We start from the raw sequence: 27,518 nt of genomic DNA on the forward strand, positions 1-27,518 counted from the left end.
GGCCTTCCAGAAGGAATCACAAAAAATCTGTCAAGTCATTTGGAGTAGGACCTAGGCCTTCCCTCCTGTCTCTAGGTTAAGGGAATATATCTCCATGGGAAATGTGCTCCCAAAGTCCATTTGTGCACCAGGGATACATCCTGGTTCCACTGTCAGAGGTACCTTAGACTGCCCAGGCCTTCTAACTGAGAACCATGTTCAGGGGGTCTGGGTCAGTCCAATGCTGGTTTGCAAGCTATCAATCTAGGGTTCATGCGCTCTCTCTTGTTCAGGTCAGCTGTCTCTGCAGGTTTCTGTAACCTAGCCTTGACACCTTTGCTCATCACTCCTCCCTTTTTGCAATTGGATTCCAGGAGTTTGGTTCAGTGTTTAGCTGTAGGTATCTGCTTCTGTTTCCATCAGCTATGAGAGGAAGGCTCTAAGATGGCATATAAGTTAGTTATCACTCTCATTATCAAGGAAAGTCATTTAAGGTAGCCTCTCCACTATTGCTCAGATTGTTAATTGGGGTCATCCTTGTAGGTCTCTGGATATTTCTCTAGTGTCAGTTTTCTCTTCAAACTTATAATGGCTCCCTCTATTATTGTATCTCTTTTCTTGCTCTCGTCTACTCATCCCCCATCTCAATCCTTCTTGTCCCACATGTTCTTCTCTCCCCTTCTCCTCTCCCTTTCTCTTTCTCCTAACTCCCGCTTTACTTACTACCTCCTGCCAAATATGCTCAGGAGATCTTGTCCCTTTAAAGCCACTTCTGTGGGAGGTCATGTATGTCTCTCTTAGGGTCCTCCTTGTTTACTAGCTTCTCTGGCGGTGTGAATTGTATGCTGGTGATCCTTTGATCTAGGTCTAAAATCCATATATGAGTGACTACACACCATGTTCCTCTTTTTGCAACTGGGTTACCTCACTCAGGATGGTTCCTTCTAGTTCCACCCATTTCCCTGCAAATTTCAATATTCCATTGTATTTTTCTGCAGAGTAGTATTCCATTGTATAAATGTACCACATCTTCTTTACCCATTCTTCAGTTGTGGGGCATCTGGGTTGCTTCCAGTTTGTGGCTATTACAAATAATGCTGCTATGAACATAGTTGAACAGATGTCTTTGTTGCATGGATGTGGATCATTTGGGTATATGCCTAAGAGGGGGATTGCCAGGTCCTGTGGTAGACTGATTCCCATTTTCCTGAGGAACCACCATACTGATCTCCAAAATGGCTGTACAAGTTTGCAATCCCACCAGCAGTGGAGGAGTGTTCCCCTTTCTCCATATCCTCTCTAGCATAAACTGTCATTTGTGTTTCTGATTTTAGCCATTCTGACAGGAGTAAGATAGTATCTCAGAGTTGACTTGATTTGCATTTCCCTGCTGGCCATGGATGTTGAGCACTTTCTTTAGTGTCTTTCAGCCATTTTAGACTCCTCTGTTGAGAACACTCTATTCAGTTCTCTACCCTACTTTAACTGTTTGGTGTTTGGGTGACTAGCATCTTGAGTTCTTTGTATATTTGTCAGATGTGGGGTTGGTGAATATCTTTTCCCACAGGGTGGGCTGCCATTTTGTCTTGTTGACTGTATCCTTCTGTAAGCAGAAACTTCTCAGTTTTAGCAGGTCCCACTTATTATCGATCTCAGTGTCTGTGCTACTGGTGTTATGTTCAGGAAGCTGTCTCCTGTAGCAATTCATTCAAGGCTACCTCCCACTTTCTCTTCTAAGCAGTTACTTTACTTTATATAATAATGTCCAGGTCCATCTAGCTTCCTGAAATTTTCATGCTGTTTTCTTTTGTATGTGTATATCTGAATAAAGTTCCATTATGCATCTGATCAATTTTCTCTTGCCCATTCACCTGTTGAAGGACATCTAGACTGAATACACTCTGCTATTATGAATATTGTAGCAATATGCATGTGTGTGCATGCATCATTGTGGCACAATTTATAGACTGTTGGGCAGATGCCCATGTCTTGGCTTTAACAGTCAACTTGGCAAGACTTAGAGTCTCCTGAGAAGTGAGAGCCATGTCCCTAGGCACATGGGTGCTGGCTGTATAACTAAAGTAGCTGAGCAAACCAGAAGGGAATCAAGTCAGTGAGCAGCCCGGTATTCTGCAGTTCTGACCTCAGGTTCCTATCTTAATTTCCCACTTTGATTTCCCTCAATAATGAACTGTAACTTGGAAGCACTATAAACCTTTTCTTCCTCAAATTGCTTTTGGTCAAGTATCCTGTCACATCAATAGAAAGCAAACTAGAAAAACCCTGAAGTGGTCTAGCTTGGTTGAAGGTTAGCTTTAATTTTAGATTTTTAAGAAAATGATATATGATTTCCATAGTAACTACACCAGTTGATCACTTTTTTCTCCTTTGCACCCTTTTTTTTTTTACCACTGAAAGCTTTTGTAGCCTTAATTTTTATTCATATTTAAAGACTTCTCCTAAAAAGTATGAATAATTACCATAGTAACACAAAATACAAAAATTCCAAATGATAAAATTGTTGAAACTAATTAACAAGTAGAAAGTTGATGTACTTATTAGCAGTAGATGACAGCCCTGAAGCTCCTATGAAGAACATTGCATACAATCTTGTCCAATATTGAGCTCACTGGATTTAATCATTTTGTTGCCCCAAACCTAGCTGACTTATCATGCATGAGATCTCTACTACAGAAATGAAAATACAAATGAAGCATGTATTTGGCCACTAATAGAGCTAACCTTTGTTGGTAATCTTATGTAAGATTCAGGCAGTAGAGTTGATTGTGAAACACAAGAAGAAACATTCCTAAATACCAACAGTGTCAGAATTTTAAGCACACATGTGGAAGTAAGTGGTAGAAATGCTATTTCCAATTTATATAAACTTTTCCTTTAGGATAATTATGAAATTCTTTTGGCATTACATTGAAATGGAATAAAAGCTTGCCACAAAAACCAACACATAATTTGAAAGGATCTTGATCCTGAAGGATCCAGCAGAGAAAATGAAAGGTTCGTGAAGCATGTGGCATATTCCTTGTCAAATTTCCTCATATAAGGACATTGCTATGAGATGTAAATATCTTCAAAGGATTAACCCTTCAACATCATGAAAATATGCACATTTTCAAAGGGGTGAAGTGTTTTCTAATCTGAACATCTTTAAAGGATGGAAATCAATAAACGGCATGAAAACTTCAAAGTGGGACCTGCTGTCAATGACAGAAGTTCCTTAGCAATGTGGGAGCTTTGAAGGAGGACTCCCAGTGCTGGGATACCTTTGAAGTGACTGGAAACAGACATTTATAATTATGGAAAGGTGCAGTGTCCAGCAGGGATAGTACAAAGACATGTCTGAGGTAGGTACAGGCAGAGATTGGGAGGTGGCAGGGACACTGACCTCCCAGTCTCCCAATGTAAAAGCCTTTCAGGTTAACTCAATAACCACATATAAAGTGGCAAGTGTAGAGTGAGAACAGTGACAAGAGGCTAGAAACCAAATTATTTTAGAGCTCATGTTTCAAAAGAGAAAAATCTCTCAGCACCCCTAAAGCATTTCTTAATACGTACCGCCTGTGCATGGGTTCTGGAAGCTGCATGATATATGAAGTTGTTATCAACACTCAGCTTTCTGCAAACAAGTGATCTGCTCTGTGAGTGTGAAGAAAATCTCAGCGTCAGCCTCTCTCTGTCTCTTGATGTCCAAATTTGTGGATTGAAATCTTTCTAATGTTCTCTTACTATGTAAATTACACAGTAATCTAAGGCTTAAAATAATCTTAATCCATAAATGTTAATTTCATTTAAAGCCATCTTAATCGGAAATTTATCCTTTATTTTACATTGCTCAACTGAAAATTGCTGAACCCTATAATAGGTGGATCAACACAAAATAGAGTGGAAAAGGCATCCTAGACAAAGTCAAAGAGATTAATGACAATATTTATTCCCTACATTACAATTCCTTGACTGGATTCCATTGAGCTTTAAAGATAATAACATCTTTTTTGCTTTGGTGACATTCATTAGAATATGCTTTCTCAAATTCATTCATCAAACATAAAAATGTCATAATCTCTATTCCAGGCACATTGGGTGACACTGTCCGCAGAGTCTACCTGTGCTTGTGGAGATTATAGTTTAATATCTGATCAACAGTCAAACAGAAATGTAAATTATATTGGGATAGGAACTTCTAAGGAAGAAACACAATGTAAGTTCTCCCCAGGTAACTCATTTAGGCTGAGTTCAGAAGGATAAGTAGTTATCAATCAGGAGAACTTGAAGTTAGATAGTGCATCAAGCAGTCAGAGAAGCAAGAAACACACTGAGTAGAAAGAAGAAAGTACAAGACTGCCATGGACAGGCAAAAAGAATTCCAATAGCAAATAGTAAGTTACAGAGAAACTTAATGCTAACCTTAGGACCTTTTTCATAATCATATAATCAGCCAGGCAACTTTGAAGGCTTTAAAGTATATGACTAATAAATGAAGTTGAAAAGAATAGGTAAGAATGTAAAAGAAGTCAAGAATGATGTTCATATAGTTCATTATGTAAGATCATTTACTGAGAAAATTAAGGAAGAGGTTGGGTTTGAGAATAGGGAAGAAGCTCAGGTTTTGTTATGTGCATTTGAAACTTGGATACCTTCAAATTTTGAAAGTGTATGTGTCAAAGATGATGATGACCAGCATAAAAGAAAACATTTACAAAGCAGGTAAAGTACTAATGTCAGACTTCCTTGTAATGACATAGTTATGGCTTCATATATAGGAAGACAATGTAATGTGACCCATTTCATGTATTGCAGGGTTTCGTATAAGAATGTGTGTGTGTGTGTGTGTGTGTGTGTGTGTGTGTGTGTGTGTGTGCGCGTGCGTGCGTGTGTGTGCATGAATGAAGAAAAATCTTGATTGCAAGCAAAGAGGTTTCAATTATCTTATTGTGATGATTATGAAAATAGATACAATATGCAAGAAATGATTAAAATGGAAAGTGGTTCATAAAAGATCCTTCAAGAAGTCCAATATTAAAGGATCTATGTTTTTCTCTAAAATGTTGTGGTGGTGTTTCACTGAGATTCTCTTAGGTTTCATATTTTTAAAATGAATATAGTGATTGATAAATGATAAAATATACTATTTTTCTCTATGTTTAAGACCTTTCGGATTTGTGAAAAGTAGCAATATTGTATTATTCCATAGATGTTCATAAATGTATTTTCTTTCTTGTGGAATTTTACTTATGTGATTAAATTTTCCAATTCAATTAAAGTACACAACTTAAAATGCTTGTATCAGCTCTTAATTATTAATGCAATAAATTTTGAATTACAATGATGTGGTAGACATTTTTCTAGGAATTTGGGATTTATGAACGAACAAAACAAAAACATGAAATATTCTAGGGGCTAATTGTGGTGAAAAGAAAGCCAGAAATATTTTTAAATAGACAAAAATATCTAGATTTGTATAGAACACTTACCATGGACCAGCATGTCTAGCTGGCTACCTGGAATATAGTGGGGAAATGATTAGTGAAGCTCTTCCAAATATATTTTTTTCATCGTTACTAGCCATTAAAGAGAAACAGACACTAAACAAAAGTAAGCATTTGAATTATGGTTTAGAAGATGAGAGGATCATGCTATGGGAAAATTCGAGTATAAGTGATGGATAATGGACTAAAATCCACATATAATAAAGATTGAGGTGACGGTTCAACAAAGACTTGAAGGACAGAAGAGTGGCCAGAGCATCTGGGGGAAGAACATATTACCCAGGCTGTGCCAGACTCCCCTGGAGGAGTATGCTTGATGTGTTCAGGGGACATAAAATCACCTGGTGTGAGCAGAATTGAGTGATAAAAGGGTAGAATAGTGAGAGACAAGGTCAGAGAGGGTAGAGAAAGGTCATATGGATGTTTGTGGATCACTGTAAAGACTTCAGATCTTTTCTGTGTGCTTAAGGAAGAACTGTAGTATTTTGATCAAAAAATGACCAGACTCTTTTTAAAAGAAAAATTCTTGTTGCTGTGCTGAAAATAGAATAGAAGGAGAGAAGCATGCATGACAGGGGGCAACAGTATAGGCAGAAGTAGTGAAAAGACTAGTTAAGAGGGCTCCTGTGACACCCGGCTAAGAGACTAAGAGAGTTCACGTGAAGATGCAACAATGAAGTTAATGAGAAACAGTGGGGATACAGAATTTAAAGGCAGAGCTTGGATATTGGAAGTGGGGTACAATAGAAAGAGAAGAAGCAACTATGACTTCAAGGCTTCTGGAATACACTACTAAATGGGTAGTGTGGGAGAAAGAGACTTGAGGAAGAAAGACTAAAGTTTGTGATTTAAATGTTCTGGATTCAGAATTATTATTAAAAATACCAATGGAGCTATCAACCATATGATTATGTGCATAAGTCTAAAATTGTAATGTTTGACATGACAGATATAAGTTTGGGTACTCTTGGAAAGATGAACCTGTGTGGGCACATAAACAATTAACAAAGAGGAACTTAGAATGGAACACTGGGAGTCCTTAGAAAAAACCTAGCAAGACCAAAGAAGATGAATCAAAGATAAAGGAGTAAAACCAGCAGGATAAATGGATGAATAGAATTGTAAATTGCATTTTAAAAATTTCCACATTTGCTTCTGTAATTCATCCTTGTTGTTTCTGTGTAATTATTCTTCATTCTTATTGAAATATGTTCACAATGATCAGCTATATCATAATGTATTTATCTATTTTACTAATGAAGAGTCATTTCTACTATGGAGATATTATAAATACTGCTACTGTGGAATTGGAATTCAGAATTATGAAGTTTAATGATCATGAATTATTTTGAGATGTTACCTGGAATATAATTAATAGCATTTTAAGAATTCTTATTGTTCTGCATCCCAGCAAACTATTTCCTTGCTATTTTTGTTGTTGCTGTTGTTATTGTTGGTTGGCATTGCTATGCTTTGCTTTGCTTTGCTTTGTTTTGTTTTGTTTTGTTTTAAGACAGGGTCTCCTTCTGTACCTTTGGCTGCCCTGAAACTTGCTATGTATAACAGGCTGGCCTTAGATTCATAGAGCTTTGCCTGGCTTTGCCTCATAAGTGCTGGAATGAATGGTGTGTACCACCAAACCTAGTGCCCACAAACATTTTATATTTTCTAGGTTTTTAAAATAATTTTTAACTTAAATTAAAAGCAAACTTTTAATTTATTTTACATACCAATCCCAATTCTCTCCCACTCCCCTCATCCCACCCCCCCCCCATCCATTCCTCAAAAGGGGTGAGGCCTCCCATGGGGGAATCATCAATGTCTGTCACATCAGTTGGCTCAGCACCTAAACTCTCCCCCATGTACCTAAGATGAAAGAGTGTCCCTTCATGGGGAATGGGCTCCCAAAGCCCATTCATGCACTAGGGATAAATTCTGGTTTCACTGCCAGAGGACCCATAGATTGCCCAGGCTCTCCAACTGACACCCATGTCCAAGGCACCTGCTTCGGTCCTATCCTGGTTCCCCAGCTGTCAGACTGGTGTCCATGAGCTCCCACTTACTCAGGTCAGCTGTTTCTGTGTTTTCCCAGCACAGCATGGTCTTGACCCCTTTGTTCATCACTCCTCCCTCCTTACAACTGGATCCCAGGAGTTAGTCTCAGTGCTTAGCTGTGAATCTCTGTTGCTGCTTAGATAAGCTACTGGATGAAGGCTCTATGATGGCATTTAAAGTAGTCATCTTTTCTAGTTTTAATTTTAACAACCTATGGGCCATGACCCCTTTGGGTCACCTAAGAATATTAGAAAGATCAGGTATTTACATATGATTCATAACAGTAGCAAACTCCACCCCCAGTATTTCTGGTTCAGCAGGTTCTAGGGTGTGCACTTTTTTTCTTTCTTTCTTTCTTTCTTTCTTTCTTTTCTTTTCTTTTTTTTTTTTTTTTTTAAGTGATGGTTTTATTTCTTCATTAAGCCTGAAGTGTCTTGAGATGAAAGCTGTTTGCTGGATTCTGAATGAGCATGAAGAAGACCAAGATGATTTCAGATGTAACACAGCCAATGGCAGAAATGTGTGTTCCACTCCTCCTGAAATGCCACTCACTGAGATGGTCTCTGGGATTCCTTCAGATATTTAACTTGGACCATTGAAGCCTTTACTGATATCCACCTCAGGGAAGAATGAAGGGAAGGTCAAGAAAAGAGGCACTGAATTTTAAAGAGCTGGCAGCTGCTTTCTCAGTTTCTAGGAAGAAAAGCAAATACAGTCTGAGTACCAGGTGTGAGTTAAGGAGAAAACTGACTGCCTCTACCCATGTTGTGTACTTCTAATACCTGCTCTAGAAAAGATGCAGGAATTATTTGAGGACCATTGTGCTAAGCCTCAAATATTATACTACATTTTAATATCCTCCTATGTTTGTTTACTATTGTTTGCAAAGCCAAATTATAGTTATCTGACATTTCCCATGCTGATAAGAAAAATGTTGTCTTATTATACTTATAAACATGTACTTTTGACAGACTAAAGAGAACATGAGCAATAATAGTATTCTGACCAGTAAATGTACTATTATGATCTTCCTTGGATTTCACAAACTCTGAGAGATAATAAAATTATGGGTGAAGGGCTCTATCAAAAATATAAAGCCTCCTATCTTCAAGAATGTTACTATCGTCCCTTGAATTAGATCGTGTTTGCAAGCACTTATTATTAAGTTACCAACAGAAAAGTAATTGATGGGGGATGTCCTTCTGTATATATGTTCCTATTACTGGTTGATGAATAAAACACTGTTTGGCTAATAGAGGCAGAAAGATAAGCAGGACTAGGAGATGAGGAGAATTCTGGGAAAGGTAGGCAGAGGGAGACCAAGAAGAGATACCATGTAGCTGGCAAAGTAGAAACAGGTCTGGACATTCTCTGGTAAGCCAAGACAATGGGGAAATACATAGATTCATAAAAATGGGTTAATAATTAAGACAAAGCTAGCCAATAAGGAGCCTTACCCATTAGCCAACAGTTTAATAATTAATATAACATTTGCGTGTTTACATGGGGCTAGGGTGGAAGGACCTGGTGGGACAACAAAACTCCAGCAACAAGTGATTCCCCTATATTCTATGTCACTATTATTTCTACAACTATTTATCAATTACTCTCATATATACTATTGTTTCAGGCTAATCATTTTTTCTTCTTTCAAAAAACAGTTCTGAATTTTGAAAACTATGCTGTTTGGTGTTTAGATATTTTATTTATTTGTGTAATTATGGAATTGTTATAAGGCAAATAAAACACAAAAAAAGCAAACTTAATCCTTCTTTCAGGCTCATCACTTGTCCATTATATTCCATAACTTCAAATCAATGTCCTTTAATGAAAGTGGAAGAGAAACCATTCAGCAACTAGTGGATCCAAGATAACTGACAAAGTGGAGGTTATGAGGAAAAATACACCATTAGTACATCATAAATTTGTATGAAAAGTATCCATATGTAACTAAGGACTATGAATAAGTAATTCACACTGTGGTGATTAATCTTGATTATAAACTTCATAGGATTTAGAGTCACCATGCAAAGAAAACTTTGACTGTATCTGTGAGGGAATTTCTAGGTTGGGCTACTTGAGGTGGAAGACCAACCATAATGTTGGTGTCGCCATTCCAGGGCTGGAGTTCTGAATTCAATAAAATAGAGAAAATGAGTTCACCACCAATATTTATCACTCTCTGCTTCTGGACTGCAGATATTGCTGCATCTTCTTGCTGACATGCCTGCTCTGCCATGATAGACTGCTCCTTCAAACTGTGAGCCAAAATAAACTCTGATGGGAGCTGTCATTCTGTAAATACTTTTCTCTTACTGGTTAATGAATAAAGCACTGTTTGTTAATAGGAAAGGAAGATAGGAGGGACTAGGAGACAAGGAGAAAAGAAGAAGTAGTAGGGAGGAGTCAGCATGGAGAGACTGGGGAGAACACAGGACCGAGCCTACTCTCCGGTAAGATGAAACCATGTAGAAATACTTAGATTAATAGAAATGGGTTAATATTTAAGACAGAGCTAGCTGAAAAGAAACAAGTAACTGGCCAACCGCATTATATCAAATACAGAGTGTCTGTGTGTTAATTGGAGCTGGCGTGGCAATAGGACCGGACCTGGGGAAAAAACTTACTCGCAACAGTATGGTGTCCAACGTGGCTAATAGAAACTTCCACTTAAAATCTAACAAAAGCTTAAAAAAGGGTTTTAGAAACAAAAGAACAGAGACAAGCAAGGCTTCTTGCTAACAGCATTTTTCTCGGTTATACTCTGTTTTGCTAGATTCAAGCAGAGATTTGTGCGGCTCCTTTAAGGGAGATTTCCTGACTCAGCATAAGCAGCAAAATACCGCATAGCTTTTAAGAAACTCTACTAACAATTTATTGATGTGTATCAGAGCTGGCAATGGCAGTGACCATATCTCCAAGCCGGGCACAGCTCTCAGTGCTGGCGGTAAAATAGCCGCCGCCATCTTGGATAGACCACGGCTAACACAGCTATGACTTTCATTTTAGCAATGTTGTTGTTTACCAGATAAAGACTCGTGGCCAGAAAAAGATAAAGATTTACAGTAAAGACAGATTCACATTACCTCTTTAGCTTTCCCTTTGTCAGGTATATTGTCATTCAAGGCAGCAAGGTGGTGAACATCTTTAATCCCAGCTCCTGGGATTAAGAAGCAGGCAGATCTCTGAGTTTGAGGCCAAACTGGTCTACAGAGTGTGTTGCAGGACAGCCTCCAAAGCTACAGAGACACTCTGTCTTAAAAAATCAAAAAAAAAGAGAGAAATAGTAAATACAGTAAATTGTAATTAAGAGTAGGAATATCACCGTGATAAACCTGATGATAGTGTTTCTAGGCCATTGGAACTGGTTTGTTGGAAGAATGTGGAAGCATTTGTAACTTTGAATTAGAAATTTCTGCAATGCTGCCAGCATATTTTAATAAGCCATTCTGATGGGAGTTTGAATAACTAGAACTCAGAGAGAAAGGCACAGCTCTTGAGGATTGAGAGGGAAGGAATTACTCCATTGGGAACTGCTGTAGTCTGGCAAAGAAACTAATATCTCTGTCTTAAAAATCTTGACTAAAGCTGACTAAAAAATAATAATAAATAGCAATGACACTGTCCTGAGATTTTCCTCAATCATCCTGGGGGCAGTAAAGGACAACTGGCACACCCTGTGTTGTTTATAGAGTTACTTAGACTTATTAGTCACTAATGCTGAAAATAATATGTGTTTCAGACACAGACTTTAAGAATTAAAGCTATATATGGCCTGTATTCCCCCATAAGACTAGTTCTCACAGTTCCAGAAGGCATTGTTAAAGTTACTAAGGGAGGGAAGCAAATGGTAGTCCTCCTAGCTGTGATGCCTGTATACTACAACAATGACTAGACTAGCAAGGAATTCCTAAAGGTACAATAGTGGCATGCATGTTTACTTGGACTTAAGATAACTTCACAGGAGGGGAATCATCCTTAGTAATGGAAATCTAGCCAAGTACTTGAGGCTAGTGAAGGAGGTCTTGGATCTTCAAGTAGGTCCTACTACTATCAATTACCTAAACCATCATAATTCCTGACCTCAATTTTTAAAAATTATCCTCATAACTTCTGGTAAATGTAGCACTCAAACTACATCACAGAAGCTTCTCATTGCATTAGAGATCATTGAAGAAAAGCACAATAGGTCAAAATGCAGAGACCAACTACTCATGGAGTGCCAGTTCCCAGTTGATACATCTACAATAAAAGCTCATACCTTAGGCTCAGACACCATTATGGAAGACAGTTTGAAAGATTATAAGTGCTAGAGGGTGAGAAAGTCTGCTGAGATACTGTTTCCTGAAATGATGGCAGGTCTACATTGATAACACCTCAACAATATCGCTGCCCAAACAAGGCTTGTAAAATGGTACATATATAGGAATACTAATGAAAAAGGAAGAAATCTCATAGGACCCCAACTCTACATGAAAAGTTACAGGAAACTGGTTATTGCTGAGAGGAGAATTTGTCTTCCTTTGTGATGAGCCTTCAGTTGGTAATCCAATACAAAGTGGCCATCCCTGAAAGTATAAGCAAAAAAACAATACTAACTAGACAGTATATTTGTATGCAAATGTGTAACCTAGTTTTCATACACACACACACAAACATATATATATATATATGTATGATGATGTTATCTACATTTAACAATACTAAAAACCTGACAAAAATGATAGTAGCTAAATTGTAATATACATTAAAAAACATCAATTATTACTAATGGCATTTATAGATAATAATTTATATGGAACCTTAGAAAAATATCCTTCCTAAGGCAAAGAAAATATAAAATAAAATAAACTGAGGAGATAATAAGACTGGCATATTACCATTTTTGAAAAATATTTAAAACCACTAAGAAATCTTTATGTAAATGTTTATAAATGCTCTATCTGGATGTGGAAAGTATAGTGGGTCAAATCCTTTTGCTGAAAAGATACAAAGTAAAAACAACCAAAGAAGTTATCTAATATAAACTATCTAAACTGGTGACAAATCAAGTGTTTTCAAAATGTCTTTGCCTTTTAATTCACATAAAATGTTGAAAATATGGCATCTCTCACCCTGTGTGCTTCCCAGACTACAGAGAATCCTCCTTTTACTAGAGAAGTATTTCTTTCTTATGCAACATCTTCATCTTATGAGAAGAGACCTTTGTAGCCAAACTCCCTAGAGTAGAGCCATTGGCTTAGAATTCAGTCAACACCATTGTTCCTGAATGAAAGCCTATAACAATAATACTTTTTATAAAAGATTATATAAAATTATTTTGCTTTGGACTCCAGAGAGTAAAGCACAATTATTGTAATTGTATTATGAGGTCACAGGGAAGTTTCAGAGAAGAGTAATAATTAGTGGACACCAATCAGCCTATCATTGCTGAAGTTTACATACTAGATTTGCTTTAATTCCCTATCTGTTCTCAAAAACTAATGCTGGCTCTCTCAAGAGTCTATAAAATAATGTGCATAGGTTTCTAAAAAACAAGGAAAACATCTCATGTAAATCTTATATACATTAAAATGCTTGGATATGTTTACTTCTTAATAATTCTCAGTTAAAAAGCAAATGTTTCATGACAATTAATTAGTAATATCATTGATTATGAAAACAGAAAACTAAAAAAAAAAAAATGAGGTTCTCAGAAACAATTTAGTTGCAACTTTCCATTTTTTTAAGTTGTTCTAATTACAAAGTTTTAAGAATCTATTATTTTATATAAAAGTTATATATGTTTGAAAAAACCCTTCATTGTTCTTTAGAGCTAGCTCATATCCAAATATACATTTAGGGGAAAATATTTGAACATTGACAATATAAATGTAAAAATATAATACATTTATATTTCCTACTACTTAATGAAGGATAGAAATATAGACTTGATAAGTTTGCTTTGTCAGTCCTAGAAAAGTATCAATTAGAGATATTTGTGTTGCTTGATAAATAAAAGACCCAGAGACTTATAATGGGCTTCAAAATTCAAGCTGAAGATCAGAAAAGCGAAGCAGCCAGGCACTAGCTCTCACTCTACCTCAGACTGAAAGGTGATGCTGACTCCACCAAACCTCATACTATAACCTCTCCTCAGCAAGGCTGGAGAATCTTGAGACTTCAAAGTCTTCCTATCCTCAATGTAGCTGAAGAATGAATGCCTGATACTGAATACTAAAGACCCTGCTCCTGTATTTGATACTCCTCTAGTGCTGGGATTAAAGGCACGTGATCCCAAGTACTGAGATCATCTTTGTGTGAGCTGTTTCTCTTTAGGACTGGATCAGTCTTATGTAGATCTGGGTGGCCTTGAACTAGCAGAGATCCATCTACTTCTTAATCCTGAGTCCTATGATTAAAGGTATGTACCATCACCTCCTAACTTCTGTCTGCTGGGATTAAAGATGTATATCACCAGTGCCTGATCTCTATAGCTTGAGGCTGACTTTGCTTTCTAAATACTCAGGCAAACTTTGATAAATCATAAATAATATATCACCACAATTTGAGAATAGAAGAGTTAAGATGTCATTATAATAAAAAGAGAAAGGATGTTTCAGTTATAAGTTACTAGCCAAGAAGAAATCTCCACATTCCGGAAGTCTATATCTGCTCACTAATTTCTGTGCCTGCTATCTTCCCGGAGGACTACAGTCAACTGCAAATATACAAAGGCATACTGTGGTCATAAAAAAGTTGACTTCAAGGATTCATAATCTCACTCACAGAAATATACTCAAGCGATACAGCTAATGGAGTGATGAATTCTGAATTAGAATTTTAGGTTTCTGTTTGTGTTTTAATTCTATAAGTGACAGGTAAATTAATTATTTTTTGGTTTAATAGTTTAATGCTCTTAGCCACCAGTATCATCACTCTGTCCCACTGTCATTTTCTGGTTCTCACTCAGAAAATAAATTACATTATTGGAAAGACAAATTTTGTTCTTCAAAAAGCTCACATTCCGATCTTCTTTGCATGATAGTGACTAATTTACAAAAGCCTTTTGTCTGTCTAGAAGATCAATTTTATCTTTACTCCATTAAGGTTCTGTAAGAGTGTGATGTTGTTATTGTTCACATAATAATAGAAAAATAATATAAATTTAAGGAAATGAAATAATGGCTCATTTTAGAAAGATCAGAAGCCTTCCTGATGTTGGGGGAAATGTATACAAAACATTTTTAAAAATTAAATATAAAGGTTGTTTAAAATAGATAGTGATCTGGGGGAAAAATCACTGACAAATTAATTGCATTTATTAATATGAACAGAATTTCTTGGCTCTAAAATACTAATAGATATTTTTCTATATTCTTACATACCTCCAATTAATACTTTTTGCCTTTTTTTCCTCATAGACTAATACTGGGTGATCTCCTTAAAACTAGTATTTGAAAATATAAAAAATAATTTAAAAGTCTTCAAAGACTAACTTTTATGATTACAAAATCTGGAATTGAGACCTAAATATTTTATTTTATGCCTGTGCAAATTTTGGCAGCACATTACCTCTCAGTGCTTTACTTTACTCATCTAAAAACATGATTTCATTTATAATATTTGATGGCAATAAATAATTAAATATAAAGAACAATGTCTGATGCCTGAAACAGAGTACCAGGTGATCTACATTCAAAAAAGCTGGACAAAGCAGCCTTACAGACTACAGCCAGGATTTCTGCATCTTCTTAGAATCCCCCATGACAGCGCCCCTTACCAGCAGGAAGTAGTTTGGAAAGAACAATGCCTAAATGGACTTGGTTATATAAAATAAATTTTAAAAAAAGATAATAAGAACAATGTCTGACATATGGCCTGTATCCATCTTAGTAAATTGTGGTGGTTTGAATGACAGGGGCTCCCACAGACTCAGGTGTTTGAATGTTTGATTTGGCAGACCTACTTGGGAGGAACTAGGAGGTCTGGCCTTGGAGGAGAAGTATCACTTGAGGTTTCAATAGTCCAGACCAGACCCAGGCTCTGTCCATGTCTCTGTCTCTCTCTGTCTGTTTATGTCTCTCTCTGTGTCTCTTTATGTGTCTGTCTGTCTGCCTCTCTCTGTCTCTCTGTCTCTCTCTCTTTCTTTCTCTCTCTCCTCTGCTTGCAGACCAAAAATAAGATCTAAAGTACTGCTCCTGTACCTGCCTGCTTACCTGATGCAGTTCTCCTCACCATGATGATAACGTACTAACTATCTGACACTGCAAGCAAGCTCCCAATTAAATCCTCTCCTTTGTAAGTTGTCTTGGTCATGGTGTCTCTTCACAGCAGTAGAAAAGTAACCCAGATATAAACATATCAGCTGAGGGATGAGTGCTGAATCACTAATTGAACTTGTTCAGAGATTATCTTCCTACATTTATTTATTTATTTGTTTGTTTATTTATTTATTTATTGTAAATGCCTATGCAAGAAAAGGCTTGGGGCAAAGTATCAATGATAGTGGAAGGGAAAATTGTCATTTATGTCTAATAATCTAAGAAATTGATGTAAATCATAGAACCATACTTAGTAAAAAGCACATTTCTTAATATTTAAAAACCTGTGTCTTCACAGAAATCTGCAGACTTTTTTGTTCCCATTAAAAGTACAGTTTAGAAAATCGTTTCAGATATTTTAAACTGGTACTAATTTTCAGTAAAAGCATGGCTTTTAACTCTTCTTCAAGAGATAATTTCTTTATATTTTGAAGTGTCATGAAATAGCATGTGTCACTATTGATATATTGATTACTAAAGAAAATATTTTAGTCACCTTTCAATTTACATTCTAAATTTTCAACTAAAACCTAATTACATTACTTCAATCCTACCTGTTTTCCCCTCCAACATCGCCCATGTTCTCCCTGAGATCTCTCTTAAATTGATGGCCTCTTTTTCTTTGATTAATACTGTTATATATGCCTAAATATATAAATACAAACTGCTAGTCCAATTGGTATTGCTTAGGTGTATACAATTTCAGCGTTGATAATTTTGTATTGGGTAACCAATTAGAGGACTCCTTCCCGGGGGAGACAAATTCTCCTACTGTCTTTGTTTTGGAGAAGAACTCCCAAGAGATTTCCACTTTCTGCATTAGTATGTCTATTGGTTTTGTCATTGGCCAGGTCTTGTTTAGGCAGCTACACTGTTGAAGTATTGTGGGTGTATTTTCCAGGAGATACAATCTCACAGAAGAGTGCTTGGTCCTCTGGGTCTTAGAATTTTTCAGACCCTCTTGCATGTTTTTCTTAAACCTTAGGTGCAGGAGTTCTGTTATAGATACTTATCTGTTGGGCCCATGACTGCCCATGACTGTTTTCTTTCTGCATTATGGACAGTTGTAGGTTTCTGTAAGGGTCTCCATGTGGGATTCTGCTATGTGGTATGAGAACTAAATTTATCTGTAGGCATAAGGATAAGTTTTAGAATAAAGTTAGCAATTGTGCTTGTCCAGTAAAGTAGCAGTAGTAGGTTCTCTCTGAGATCCATGCCCTTACTAATCCTAGGTAGCTGGCTAGTTTTCTAATAACAAGTATGATTTTCCTATTGTTGAGTGGGCATTATGATCAATTAGACAGATGTTGGTTACTGCTGTGTGATAAACCGTCTTTACTCTGTGAATATATGTTGCTCTCATTGGTTGATAATAAAAACTTCTTTGGCCTATAGCAAGGCAGAATATATCTAGGCAGGAAAGCCCAACTGAATACAGGGAGAAAGGGCAGAGTCAAGAGAGATTCAAGCAGCTGCCCAAAGAAACAAGATGCCAACAGACTGGCAAAGAAACCTTTGCTTGTGGATGAATTTAAATGTAAGAGCTGGTTAGTAATAAGCCTGAACCACAGACCAAACATTCTGTAGTTAATATTAAGTCTTTGAGTGATTATTTAGGAGGAGCTGTGGGACAAAGAAACCTCCATTTACAGATTGCCACCCAGATATGATTGCCTATCTTGCAATCCTGGTTATTGTTGTGGTTCATAAGCAACACAGATAGGACTATTGATTGCTTCCCTCTCTTGGAGCTTGCACAGCTCAATTCTGGTACTATAAAATAAAACTAGACTTAGGAAAGAGGCTTTCAGGGTAGATCCAGTTCCAATCTCCTTAATCCTGTCTGGAGAGCATTTCTTCTTCAACAATGGGGACTCATCCTCAACCCAGGAAAGTCAGTCAAGAACAACAACGGCAAAACCTACATTTTTGGAGAGTCAGTTGAACTGCTATGACCAACCACTGGAATGGAGGTTTCTCATGCCAGGTACCTATATTATGGCTCTCATGAGAAGCATCAGTGGCCTAAATGCCCTTTCTCTCTGTGTGTCTCTCTGTGTTTCTATCTTTCTCCCTGCCCCTCTCTGTCTCTATTCTCCTCTCTCTGGAGTGTGTGTGTGTGTGTGTGTGTGTGTGTGTGTGTGTGTGAAAACATGATTCCTTGAGGCATTAAACATGCTTAATGTACTTAATGTTATTTGTCCCTCCAACCACCTTTTCCATCTATGTTGACTTCCTACCCACTTCTCCAATTAAAGCTCCTCTGCTTTTTTTTTTTCTCTCATTTTCTCTTTTTTAATCAACTATGTCTTGCAACCCTTCTCTAGTGTCCCCAGCTCACAGTGGTCCTTTTTGATTTGTCTGTAACTTCAGGTTATAAAATTACACCAGGAAATATGAATATAAGAGACTGCAATGTGAGAGAACATGAGGCCTTTGTCTTTCTGGGTCTGGGTTACCTCACTCAGTATATTTTCTTTTCTTTTCTCTCTTTTTTTTGGGGGGGAGGGTTCTAGACAGGCTTTCTCTGGATTGCTTTGGAGCATGTCTTGGAATTTGTTCTGTAGACCAAGCTGGCTTTGAACTCAGAGAGATCTTTGACTCTGCCTCCTGAGTGCTAGGATTAAAGGTTTATTTAACTCAGTATTTTTTTTTCTATTTGCATCCATTTACCTGCAAACTTCATGCTTTCATTTTTCTTTACAGCAGAATAGTATTACAATGTACACATACACATTTTCATAATCTATTCATCAGTTGAACGACATTTATGTTGTTTCCATGTCCACCTATTATGAATAGAGCAATAATGAACATTGGTGATTACAGGGTAGCATGTCAATTCTTTGGGCACATCTGAAGATGTGTATTGCTGAGTCAATGGTAGATTTAGTTTTAGATTTTTCATACTTATTTCCAGAGTATTTGACCAGTTTTCATTCCACCAATGGTGAACATGAACTCCCCTTTCTCACATCTTTGAAAGCATTTGCTTTCTGTTGTTTTGTTGATCAGAGCTATCCTGACTGAGATAAGACAAGACCATGAACTTGTTTTAATTCTCATTTCCCTAATAGCCTAGAATGACATTGTTAAAAGTATTTCTTAGCCATTTTCATTTCTTCTTTGAGAACTCTTGATTATATTCATATGCTTTTTTTAATTGGGTCAATTGTTTTCTAGGCCCTGCTGAGTTCTTTATATATTCTGGATATTAATCCTCTGTCACAGGTATACCTGGAAAAAATTCCTTCTAACTCTGTAGGTTTCTCTTCATGCAACTGGTTGTTTTTGGGGGCTGTACAAAAGAATTTTAGTTTTATGAGATTCCACTTGTTTCCTAAGGAAAGTCCTTTCCTATTCCTACCTCTTCTATACCACTTCCTATATTTTCTTCTGGAAGCTTTAACATTTCAGGTTTTAAAGTGAGGTATTTCATTCACTTGGAGTTGATTTTTGTGCAGAGTGATAGATAGGAGCCTAGTTCCATTCTTCTGCATGTGGATATCCAGTTTTCTCAGCACCATTTATTGAATGTGCTATCTGATTCTTTGAAGTTTAAATATGTAATATTATAAATAGTTTGAAAATATAAACATATTTAAATTATTTGGCAATGTTTTGTTTTATATTTTTGTTCCAGAAACAAATGCAAAAAAAAAAATCTATTTATAAATTATCTAAAGAATTGGGACTGAACTTTTAAAAAAATAGATTTTTAAAATGTGTCAAACTATTAACATTTCTTCAATTGTACTAAAGATTTTCAATATGGAGTTTCCATTTAAACTATATCTAAACAACTAAAAAAATGAAAAAGCATTTCAAAACTTTAAAGTTAAAGATATGAGACATAAACCCATTTTAAGTGTGTTGGTTGCCTGTCAAATTTTAGAGCATTATATAGTAATGTTGACCATTTTATTTTACTGGAGTTCCCTTTTCTAGAAAATGTCTGCTGTGTATGTTCCTCAAAAGACTCTTAATTGTGACCCGGCGTCCGCGCGTGCGCAGCTGAGAAATGGAACCCTATTCCTGCGACATTTTTGTAGCATTACCCCCAGCAACAGTTGATGATAGGGTTATTTTTGGAAAAAATTCAGACAGACTCTTTGATGAAGTACAAGAAGTAATTTACTTTCCAGCTGCAGTTCATAATGATTTACAAAAACGTCTTAAGTGTACTTATATAGAAATCGATCAAGTTCCTGAAACCTATGCTGTTGTCCTTAGTCGCCCAGCTTGGTTGTGGGGGGGCAGAAATGGGAGCCAATGAGCATGGAGTCTGCATTGGGAATGAAGCTGTATGGGGAAGAGAAGCTATTTCTAAGGAGGAAGCACTTTTGGGCATGGACCTAGTCAGACTTGGCCTTGAAAGAGCTGATAAAGCTGAAAAAGCTCTCGATGTCATTGTTGACTTACTAGAAAAATATGACTAAGGTGGAAATTGTGCAGAGGGTGAAGAATTTAGCTATTATAACAGTTTCCTGATAGCTGATAGGAACGAAGCCTGGATTCTGGAGACTTCAGCGAAGTACTGGGCAGCAGAAAAAGTCCAAGGAGTTCGGAATATTTCCAGTCAGCTCTCCATAACAAGCAAGATCGACCGGGAACACCCCAACATGAGAAACTACGCTAAGCAGAAAGGCTGGTGGAATGGCAAAGAGGACTTTGATTTTACTGCAGCATATTCTTACATTAACACAGCTTCAATGATGACTTCATCAAGCAGATACTGTCAGGGCGTCAAGCTTCTGAATAAGCATAAAGGAAACATAACTTTTGAAACAATGATGGAAATTCTTCGAGATGAACCAAGTGGCATCAACATGAAGGGAGAATTCCTGACCACCTCAAGCATGGTTTCTATTTTACCTCAGGATCCCAGCCTTCCTTGCATTCACTTCTTTACAGGGACGCCGCATCCTGAGAGGTCTGTTTTTAAGCCCTTCATATTTGTACCACACATTTCACAACTATTGGATACAAAATCACCAACATTTGACCTTGAAAGGCCCATGGCAAAGAAGCCATATGTCAAGCCTGACAGAAGACACCCACTCTACCAAAAGCATCAACAGGCCTGGGAAGTGATAAGTAACAGTAAGGAAAAAAGCAAGACAACGTTAGACAACATAAGGAAGCTGGAAAAAGAAGTGTTTGAAGAGATGGAATCAGTCCTCCAAAACAAACATCTTGACAAGGATAAGACTGTTAATCTCCTTACCCAATGTGTACAAGATGAAATTAAAATTTATGTCAAATATTAGTTCTTAATGATATATTAAGTGGTCAAAAATCGTCCTTACTACCTGATAAATGATACTTAGCTACTTTAAGGAGATCTGATTATCCCTGCACAATATTAAGTGATATTTTGACTGTTAAAACCATGGTAATTAGTATTTAGTTGCATAAAGCACAAACACTAGCACGATGCATGGGCTATGCTTGTCATATCCTGTAGTGTCATTACGCCATTTTCTCAGTTAAGAAAGCCCCAAGCTTTTTTCCCCTCCCAATGGAAAGTCTGTCATGTGAGTTGTTGTGCTTTGGGCAAATATTAACCACCTTAGAAAAATGTCTAAGTCTAAGGCCCTGTGCCCTTACACTGTCAGACCTTTTGTTCTCTGGGTAGTTTTCCTTTTTCAGAATGTGCAGTTGGACTCTTACTGTCGGTAGTCTTTTCAGACTAGGTTCTTCAACACACAACTTTCACCTATGACAGGCAAGCTGTCTTCCAGAATGTTGCTGTTTCCACCCCTCTCCAACCCATTGTTCCTGTGCTGGCCAATCGATGGTGTTTTGGAATTTGGTAATTCTAATGCGTGTACAGTTTCTCACTTAGTTAGGTAACAGGGATTGAACCTATGACCTTGCAGTTTTTTGGTTTAATTTGTGTAATTCCAAATAGCATATGTTTCATTTTGAATTCTTATTTCCATTGGTAAACGTTCTTTGATGAAGTGTCTAGATCTTGGCCCATTCTATAATCAGGTGTTTTTTTACTTACAATTTATTTATTTTACTAGGGAGTCTATGCTTTTCTTTTTAAAGTTTTTAAAACTATATTTCATGAGTATTTCGATCCATGCATGTCTGTGTACCACACATGTGCCTGGTGCCCTCAGAGGACATGAGATCCTCTGCAACTAGAGTTTTAGATGGCTGTGAGCCACCCTGTGGGTGCTGGGGACCAAACCCAGATCCTCTGGAAGAGTAGCCAGTGACTCTTAACCATGAGCCATTTCTCCAGCCCCTCCCACCCAAGTCTAAAATTCTTAAAGTTCATTGTTCTGAAGGTAAAGCCTCAATCCTTACCAAATGCCATGGAGAGATGCTGCAGATTTTATCTGCCCTTTGTATATATTGGAACACATTTGCTATTGATTTTTGTTTCGGTGATAGTGGACGTTTCAAGTCCTTATACGTACCCAGTATGTACATTCCTTCCTCATGGCTGTACCCTCTGCTTGAACCTCTTTTATGGAAGTAGTTCTTTTCACCCTTAGAGCTTGCTAACAAATGAGTCTCTTAGGCATTTTCCTTCCATGTAATCAGGATTATATGTGGCCTCAAATTAATCATACATTTAATTATTTCACTGTAGAAGTTCCGTGAAGGTCCATTGTTCAATATATCTGGATGCTCTGCTATTATGTAATATTTGTTGGAGGAACATCCAAATACTGGTGAAAAGAATTTATACAGACCTTTCTACAGAAATGTAAAGTTAAATAAATTAGCTATATTATTTATCTGTATAATGTGGTAGCCTTGTAAGTTTGAACCCTAGAAAAATTCAAAGTTTACAAGGATATGTGAGTTAATTTGTAGCAATTTTCACTATGTATATACAACAGGATATTTGAGATGTGAGTACTCATGTTGGTAATCAATGCTTTGGGATGTATTTTAGAAATTTTAATGTTGTAAGAGTAAAAAATAATAAACAATTATTTTACATAAAATACATAAAATATATACACATATAAAGTTGTGTTAATTTTAATAACTTTAAAATTCCAAAATAATAACCATCCTATAATGTTTAAAGATCAAAATTCCATCTACAAATGTACACAATCATAAGTGGATATTAGATATAGAGCAAATGATTACCAGTCTATAATACATAACCCCAGAGAAACTAGGAAACAAAGAGGACTCTAAGAGTCATACATGGTTCCCATGAGAAGGAAAAAGGAACAAGATCTCCTGAGCAAGTTGGGAGCATATGGGGAGCAGGGAGGAAGTTAGGAGTAAGAGGGGGGGGAAAGGATGGGGGTAGGACAACATGAGGGATCAGGAAGATCCAGGAAAGAATGGAGGAGAGCAAGAAAAGAGATACCTTAATAGAGGGAGCCACTATAGGTTTAAAGGGAAATCTGGCACTAGGGAAATGTCCAGAGATCTACAAGGATGACCCCCCCCCAACTAAGAATCTAAGCTATACTGGAGGGGCTACCTTAAATGCCCTTCCAGTATAATGAGATTGATGACTACCTTATATGCCATCCTAGAGCCTTCACCCAATAGCTGATGGAAGCAGAAGCAGAGATCCACAGCTAAACATTGAGACAAACTCCTGGAATCCAGTTATAGAGAGAGAGGAGTAGGGTCAAGACATGCTGGGTAAACCCACAGAAACAGCTGACTTGAGCAAGTAGGAGCTCCTAGACCCCAGTCTGACAGTTGAGGAACCAAGATAGGACCGAACTAGAACCCCTTAACATAGGTGTCAGTTGGGAGGCCAGCACAGTCTATGAGGCCTCTGGCAGTGGAATCAGTATTTATCCCTAGCACAAATGGGCTTTGGGAGCACATACCCCATGGAGGGATACTCTCTCAGCCTAGAGACATGGTGGGCCTAGACCGTGACCCAAATGATGTGACAGACTTTGATGATCCCCATGGGAGGCCTCACCCTCCCTGGGGAGTGGATGGGATATGGGATGGGGGGTTGATAGAGGTCATGAGAGGATGGGAGCATTAGGAAATGATGCATTAAAATTTGGAAGCTACATGGTGAGCATTCTCTAATTCCTGATGTCCTTTAATGTCTTCTTTACTCAAAAATTCTCCCAGTTGAGGATTCCTTTAGACATACCAGTAATTTTCTGAGGATGAATAATTGTCTCTCAGAGAACTTCAATAAAAGGAATTTGGGTGGGGCAGGAGTTAGTTAAACAGGGTGACTATAGAACAGTAATAAAGTAACTCTAAATTAGAAAAGATAAAAAATTTTTCAAAACAGCATGAATTGGTGTGGATGCATGTGAGTTTAGGAAAACAAGCAAAGGAATTTTTAGTATATGTTTGTTAATGTTTAAACAATGCTAAATGCTAAATTATAATTAAAATCAATATATTATTACAAAGTGCATATTTAGCTGAAAACAAAATTGGGAATAAAATGAGTTAATGAACTGTACTCATAACCATGTTCTATTTTTGTTAACATTTTAAAAACTGAAAGGGAAATTGTGTAAAACAAATATATCAAAATAATTTTGAACATATGTACTAATATTTTTCAAAGATTGGTTCAATCAAGTATCAAAGAATGACACATGACTATTTATCTTCTATTAATTATGGTTTTTAGTTTTAAAGTGGTCTCATCTATGCCTTGAAAATATTTCTTCTTAAGGAGACAATGGGGGTAATAGTTTACAAGATGGGCAAAAATATTAACTGTATATGGTAGGATCAGCAAAGACAAAGTCATTCATCCACTAAAGAGGAACTTTTTTATAAATTTAAATAATGACTAAATAGTTTGGGGAAAGAGTATATTCTATAACTCCAGTATTGATAGTGTAAATGGTCCCCATAGTGGAACATTTGCAATGGTTACAAAGAGAATGTCCCCATAAACCCACACGTTTGAAATCTTGGTCCCCTGTCGAGTAGCTAGCCATAAAGGAAGTATTAGGAGATATGACCTTGTTAATATAGGTTCTAAAGTTTTAACTGTCTATAAAAAATTATAACTAAGAAAATAGTTTGTGCTATTTTCTTTTTTGTTAATTATTCATGTATCTATTGAGATGCACAAGAAGAGAGGTCATTATTATATTTTTATATGTAGATATAATATACTTGGATCTACTCCATATCTGTGTCTGTTCTGTGTAACTACTTTATTGAGTATAAAAGGACAGCAATTGGATGCTAAGCATGCTTCCTGCTAAGATTGTGAGCTAGTGAAAAGGGATAGAGATGACTTTTGAAATAAACTACAAATATAGAGTCAGGCAATTTCTGTTTTAAAAGAATTCCATGGAAAGACCAAGTCTCTCTGTTCTGAGAGAGAGAGAGAGAGAGAGAGAGAGAGAGAGAGAGAGAGAGACAGAGACAGAGACAGAGAGAGAGATTAAGAATTGAAGGAATGATTTCTCAGGTCTGGACAGTATGACTAAGTCTATGTTGACTGTTCATTTCTGTAGTCCATTGATACATGTGGAGAGCTACTTTATTAGCATGCTCATATCTCACCATCTCCTAAGTATTTGAAGCACAATTAGAAAAAAGAACAAATAAAATTAGCTTTGAGTAACTATACATGTGTTACTCTGTATTTTGTTCACCTTCACTTATGTTTTCTATGAGACAGAATATGATTGGAGAGAGATTATGCCTCTTCTGAACATATGGTAAAGCTTGTTCAGAAAAACATCTGACCATGGCACCTACTTTGATTGTTATTGACATCTATTCATGTCTTTCTATTCCTGTTTCAATTTTAGAGACATCAAGGAAACATTTAGAAATAGCACATGTCATCTAAATTTCCAGTGTAGACATTAAGTTATTTGTCATAATTTCATGAGTTTGATTTGTGTTATATATCTAAACCTAAGATGTTAGATAGTTGAAACTTTATAATTGCATCATCTTGAAAACTGCTCTCTTTCTGAACATGAAATGGTCTTCCTTGTTCCTACTAATGACTTTTCCCTTAAATTCCATTCTGTCTTGTAGTATTGCTATGTCACTTTTATTTTCATTATAGCTGACATTGTACATCATTCATCATGTATTCATGTGTGACTCTTATTTCCCGTAGATGTGTCTCTTGTAAACATACTATACCTGAAATTTTAAAATTAAAATCTATGAATCATTTAAATAATAAGTGAATCCAATTTTTTTCTTTACAAACTTTCTTTGCATTGAATTAAATTTACTTGATTACAATGTTTTGTTTCCTTTGTCTCTGATGATATTAATATAGGTTGATGATAATATTTTATTACTTAACTATAACTAACATAAACTGACTCTTTGAATAGGTCTGTTCATATATTTGAAAATATTATTGAGTTTCTGTTGTATGTAATCATTCTTCTAGGTGTGTAAAATAAATTATTATATAAATAGGACAAAAAATCCCTACTCCTTTGAAGCTTCCATTCTAATTAATAGTAATTGCTACATGTTTGGCAATGATAAGTCATTTGTATATACTACATCTCTAATCCACCAAAAAAAAAGTACTCTAATAGAGTTACAGAAAAGAGAACAGTAACTTGGGCAAACAAATTTACAAAATTGAGATAGTGAGGGTTCTAACAGCCATGACATTTATTTATGAGAGTATTCAATCTTTGTGCTCAATAACACTTTAGGTTAAATAGTTTCACAGACAGTAAAAAATAATAAATTATTAATAATGTATTACTAATAAATTATCAATAAACTACTGTACATTTTAATATTTATGTACATATTTATGAGAAAGACAAACTGACAGTCTCATGTTTTACTGACAATACCTAATGGGTTCAATGAATTCATAGAAAAGGGAATGGTAGTTCTTGGTTAAATGCAGATATTGAGAGATGTGAGCAGGTTTTTTCCAGGAGTCTGTGTAATGACTTTCTTAAGGAATTAATAAACGACACACCCAGGACATGTTCCCTTTGAATACAGACATAGTTGCAACAGTTGGAGTAGGAAACTTTGACAAGAGAGCCCAGTACCCTTCAGTCACACAACATATCACTCCTTATCTTATATTCTTCAGTGTTGATTATGGATTGTAGATCGATTGGGGCATAACTATTTTTATTCCAGTAATTTCTGCTTGCTCATTTAGAAGCATTTATGTTTTGTTTTGTTTTGTTGTATTGTTACTATTCTGTCTTTCTTACCATGGGACCAAAAGATGCTGGCAACACATAAAGGCCTACAGTGACTCTCAACCTTTCTAATGCTATGACCCTTTAATACAGTTCTTCATGTTATGCTGACCCCCCAACCGTAAAATTATTTCATTGTACGTCATAACTGTGATTTTCTACTGTTATGAATCATAAAGTCAATATCTGATATGCAGGATATCTGATATGTGATCCGCAAAGGAGTCACGATCCATAATGTTGAGAACCACTGGCCATACAACAATCCCCAACACTAAATTCACTGTCAAAAAAGTAAAGCCCATTCAATTTAATCAACCTAATCTTAAGAGAATGAAAGGAAACAATAATTTTGTTCTTGCCCTCAGCTACTCACTGCTTTAGTGGGTGCCCCCTGCACACCTGGAGAAGTATAACCACAGCATGGCCACAAACTTGATAAATGTCATAAACAATGAAGACAAATAAGTCTTATATGTAACAGAGTAAGTGCTTTTTTATAAATGGTATATCAACTTGACATTAAAATC

General features: G+C 36.5%; 1 protein-coding gene across 1 annotated transcript; it reads left to right on the forward strand.

Moving 5' to 3' along the window:
* Positions 1–19,838: 19,838 nt before the first annotated feature.
* On the forward strand, positions 19,839–21,111 carry LOC127234295 (secernin-3-like). Its single transcript, XM_051201190.1, is given in 2 exon segments — positions 19,839–20,093; positions 20,095–21,111. Coding segments are annotated over 2 exon segments (1,248 nt in total). The 5' UTR covers positions 19,839–19,862.
* Positions 21,112–27,518: the final 6,407 nt, after the last annotated feature.

Source organism: Phodopus roborovskii, unplaced genomic scaffold (assembly GCF_943737965.1).
Source record: "Phodopus roborovskii unplaced genomic scaffold, PHOROB, whole genome shotgun sequence".
In the NCBI taxonomy this organism is placed as follows: domain Eukaryota; kingdom Metazoa; phylum Chordata; class Mammalia; order Rodentia; family Cricetidae; genus Phodopus; species Phodopus roborovskii.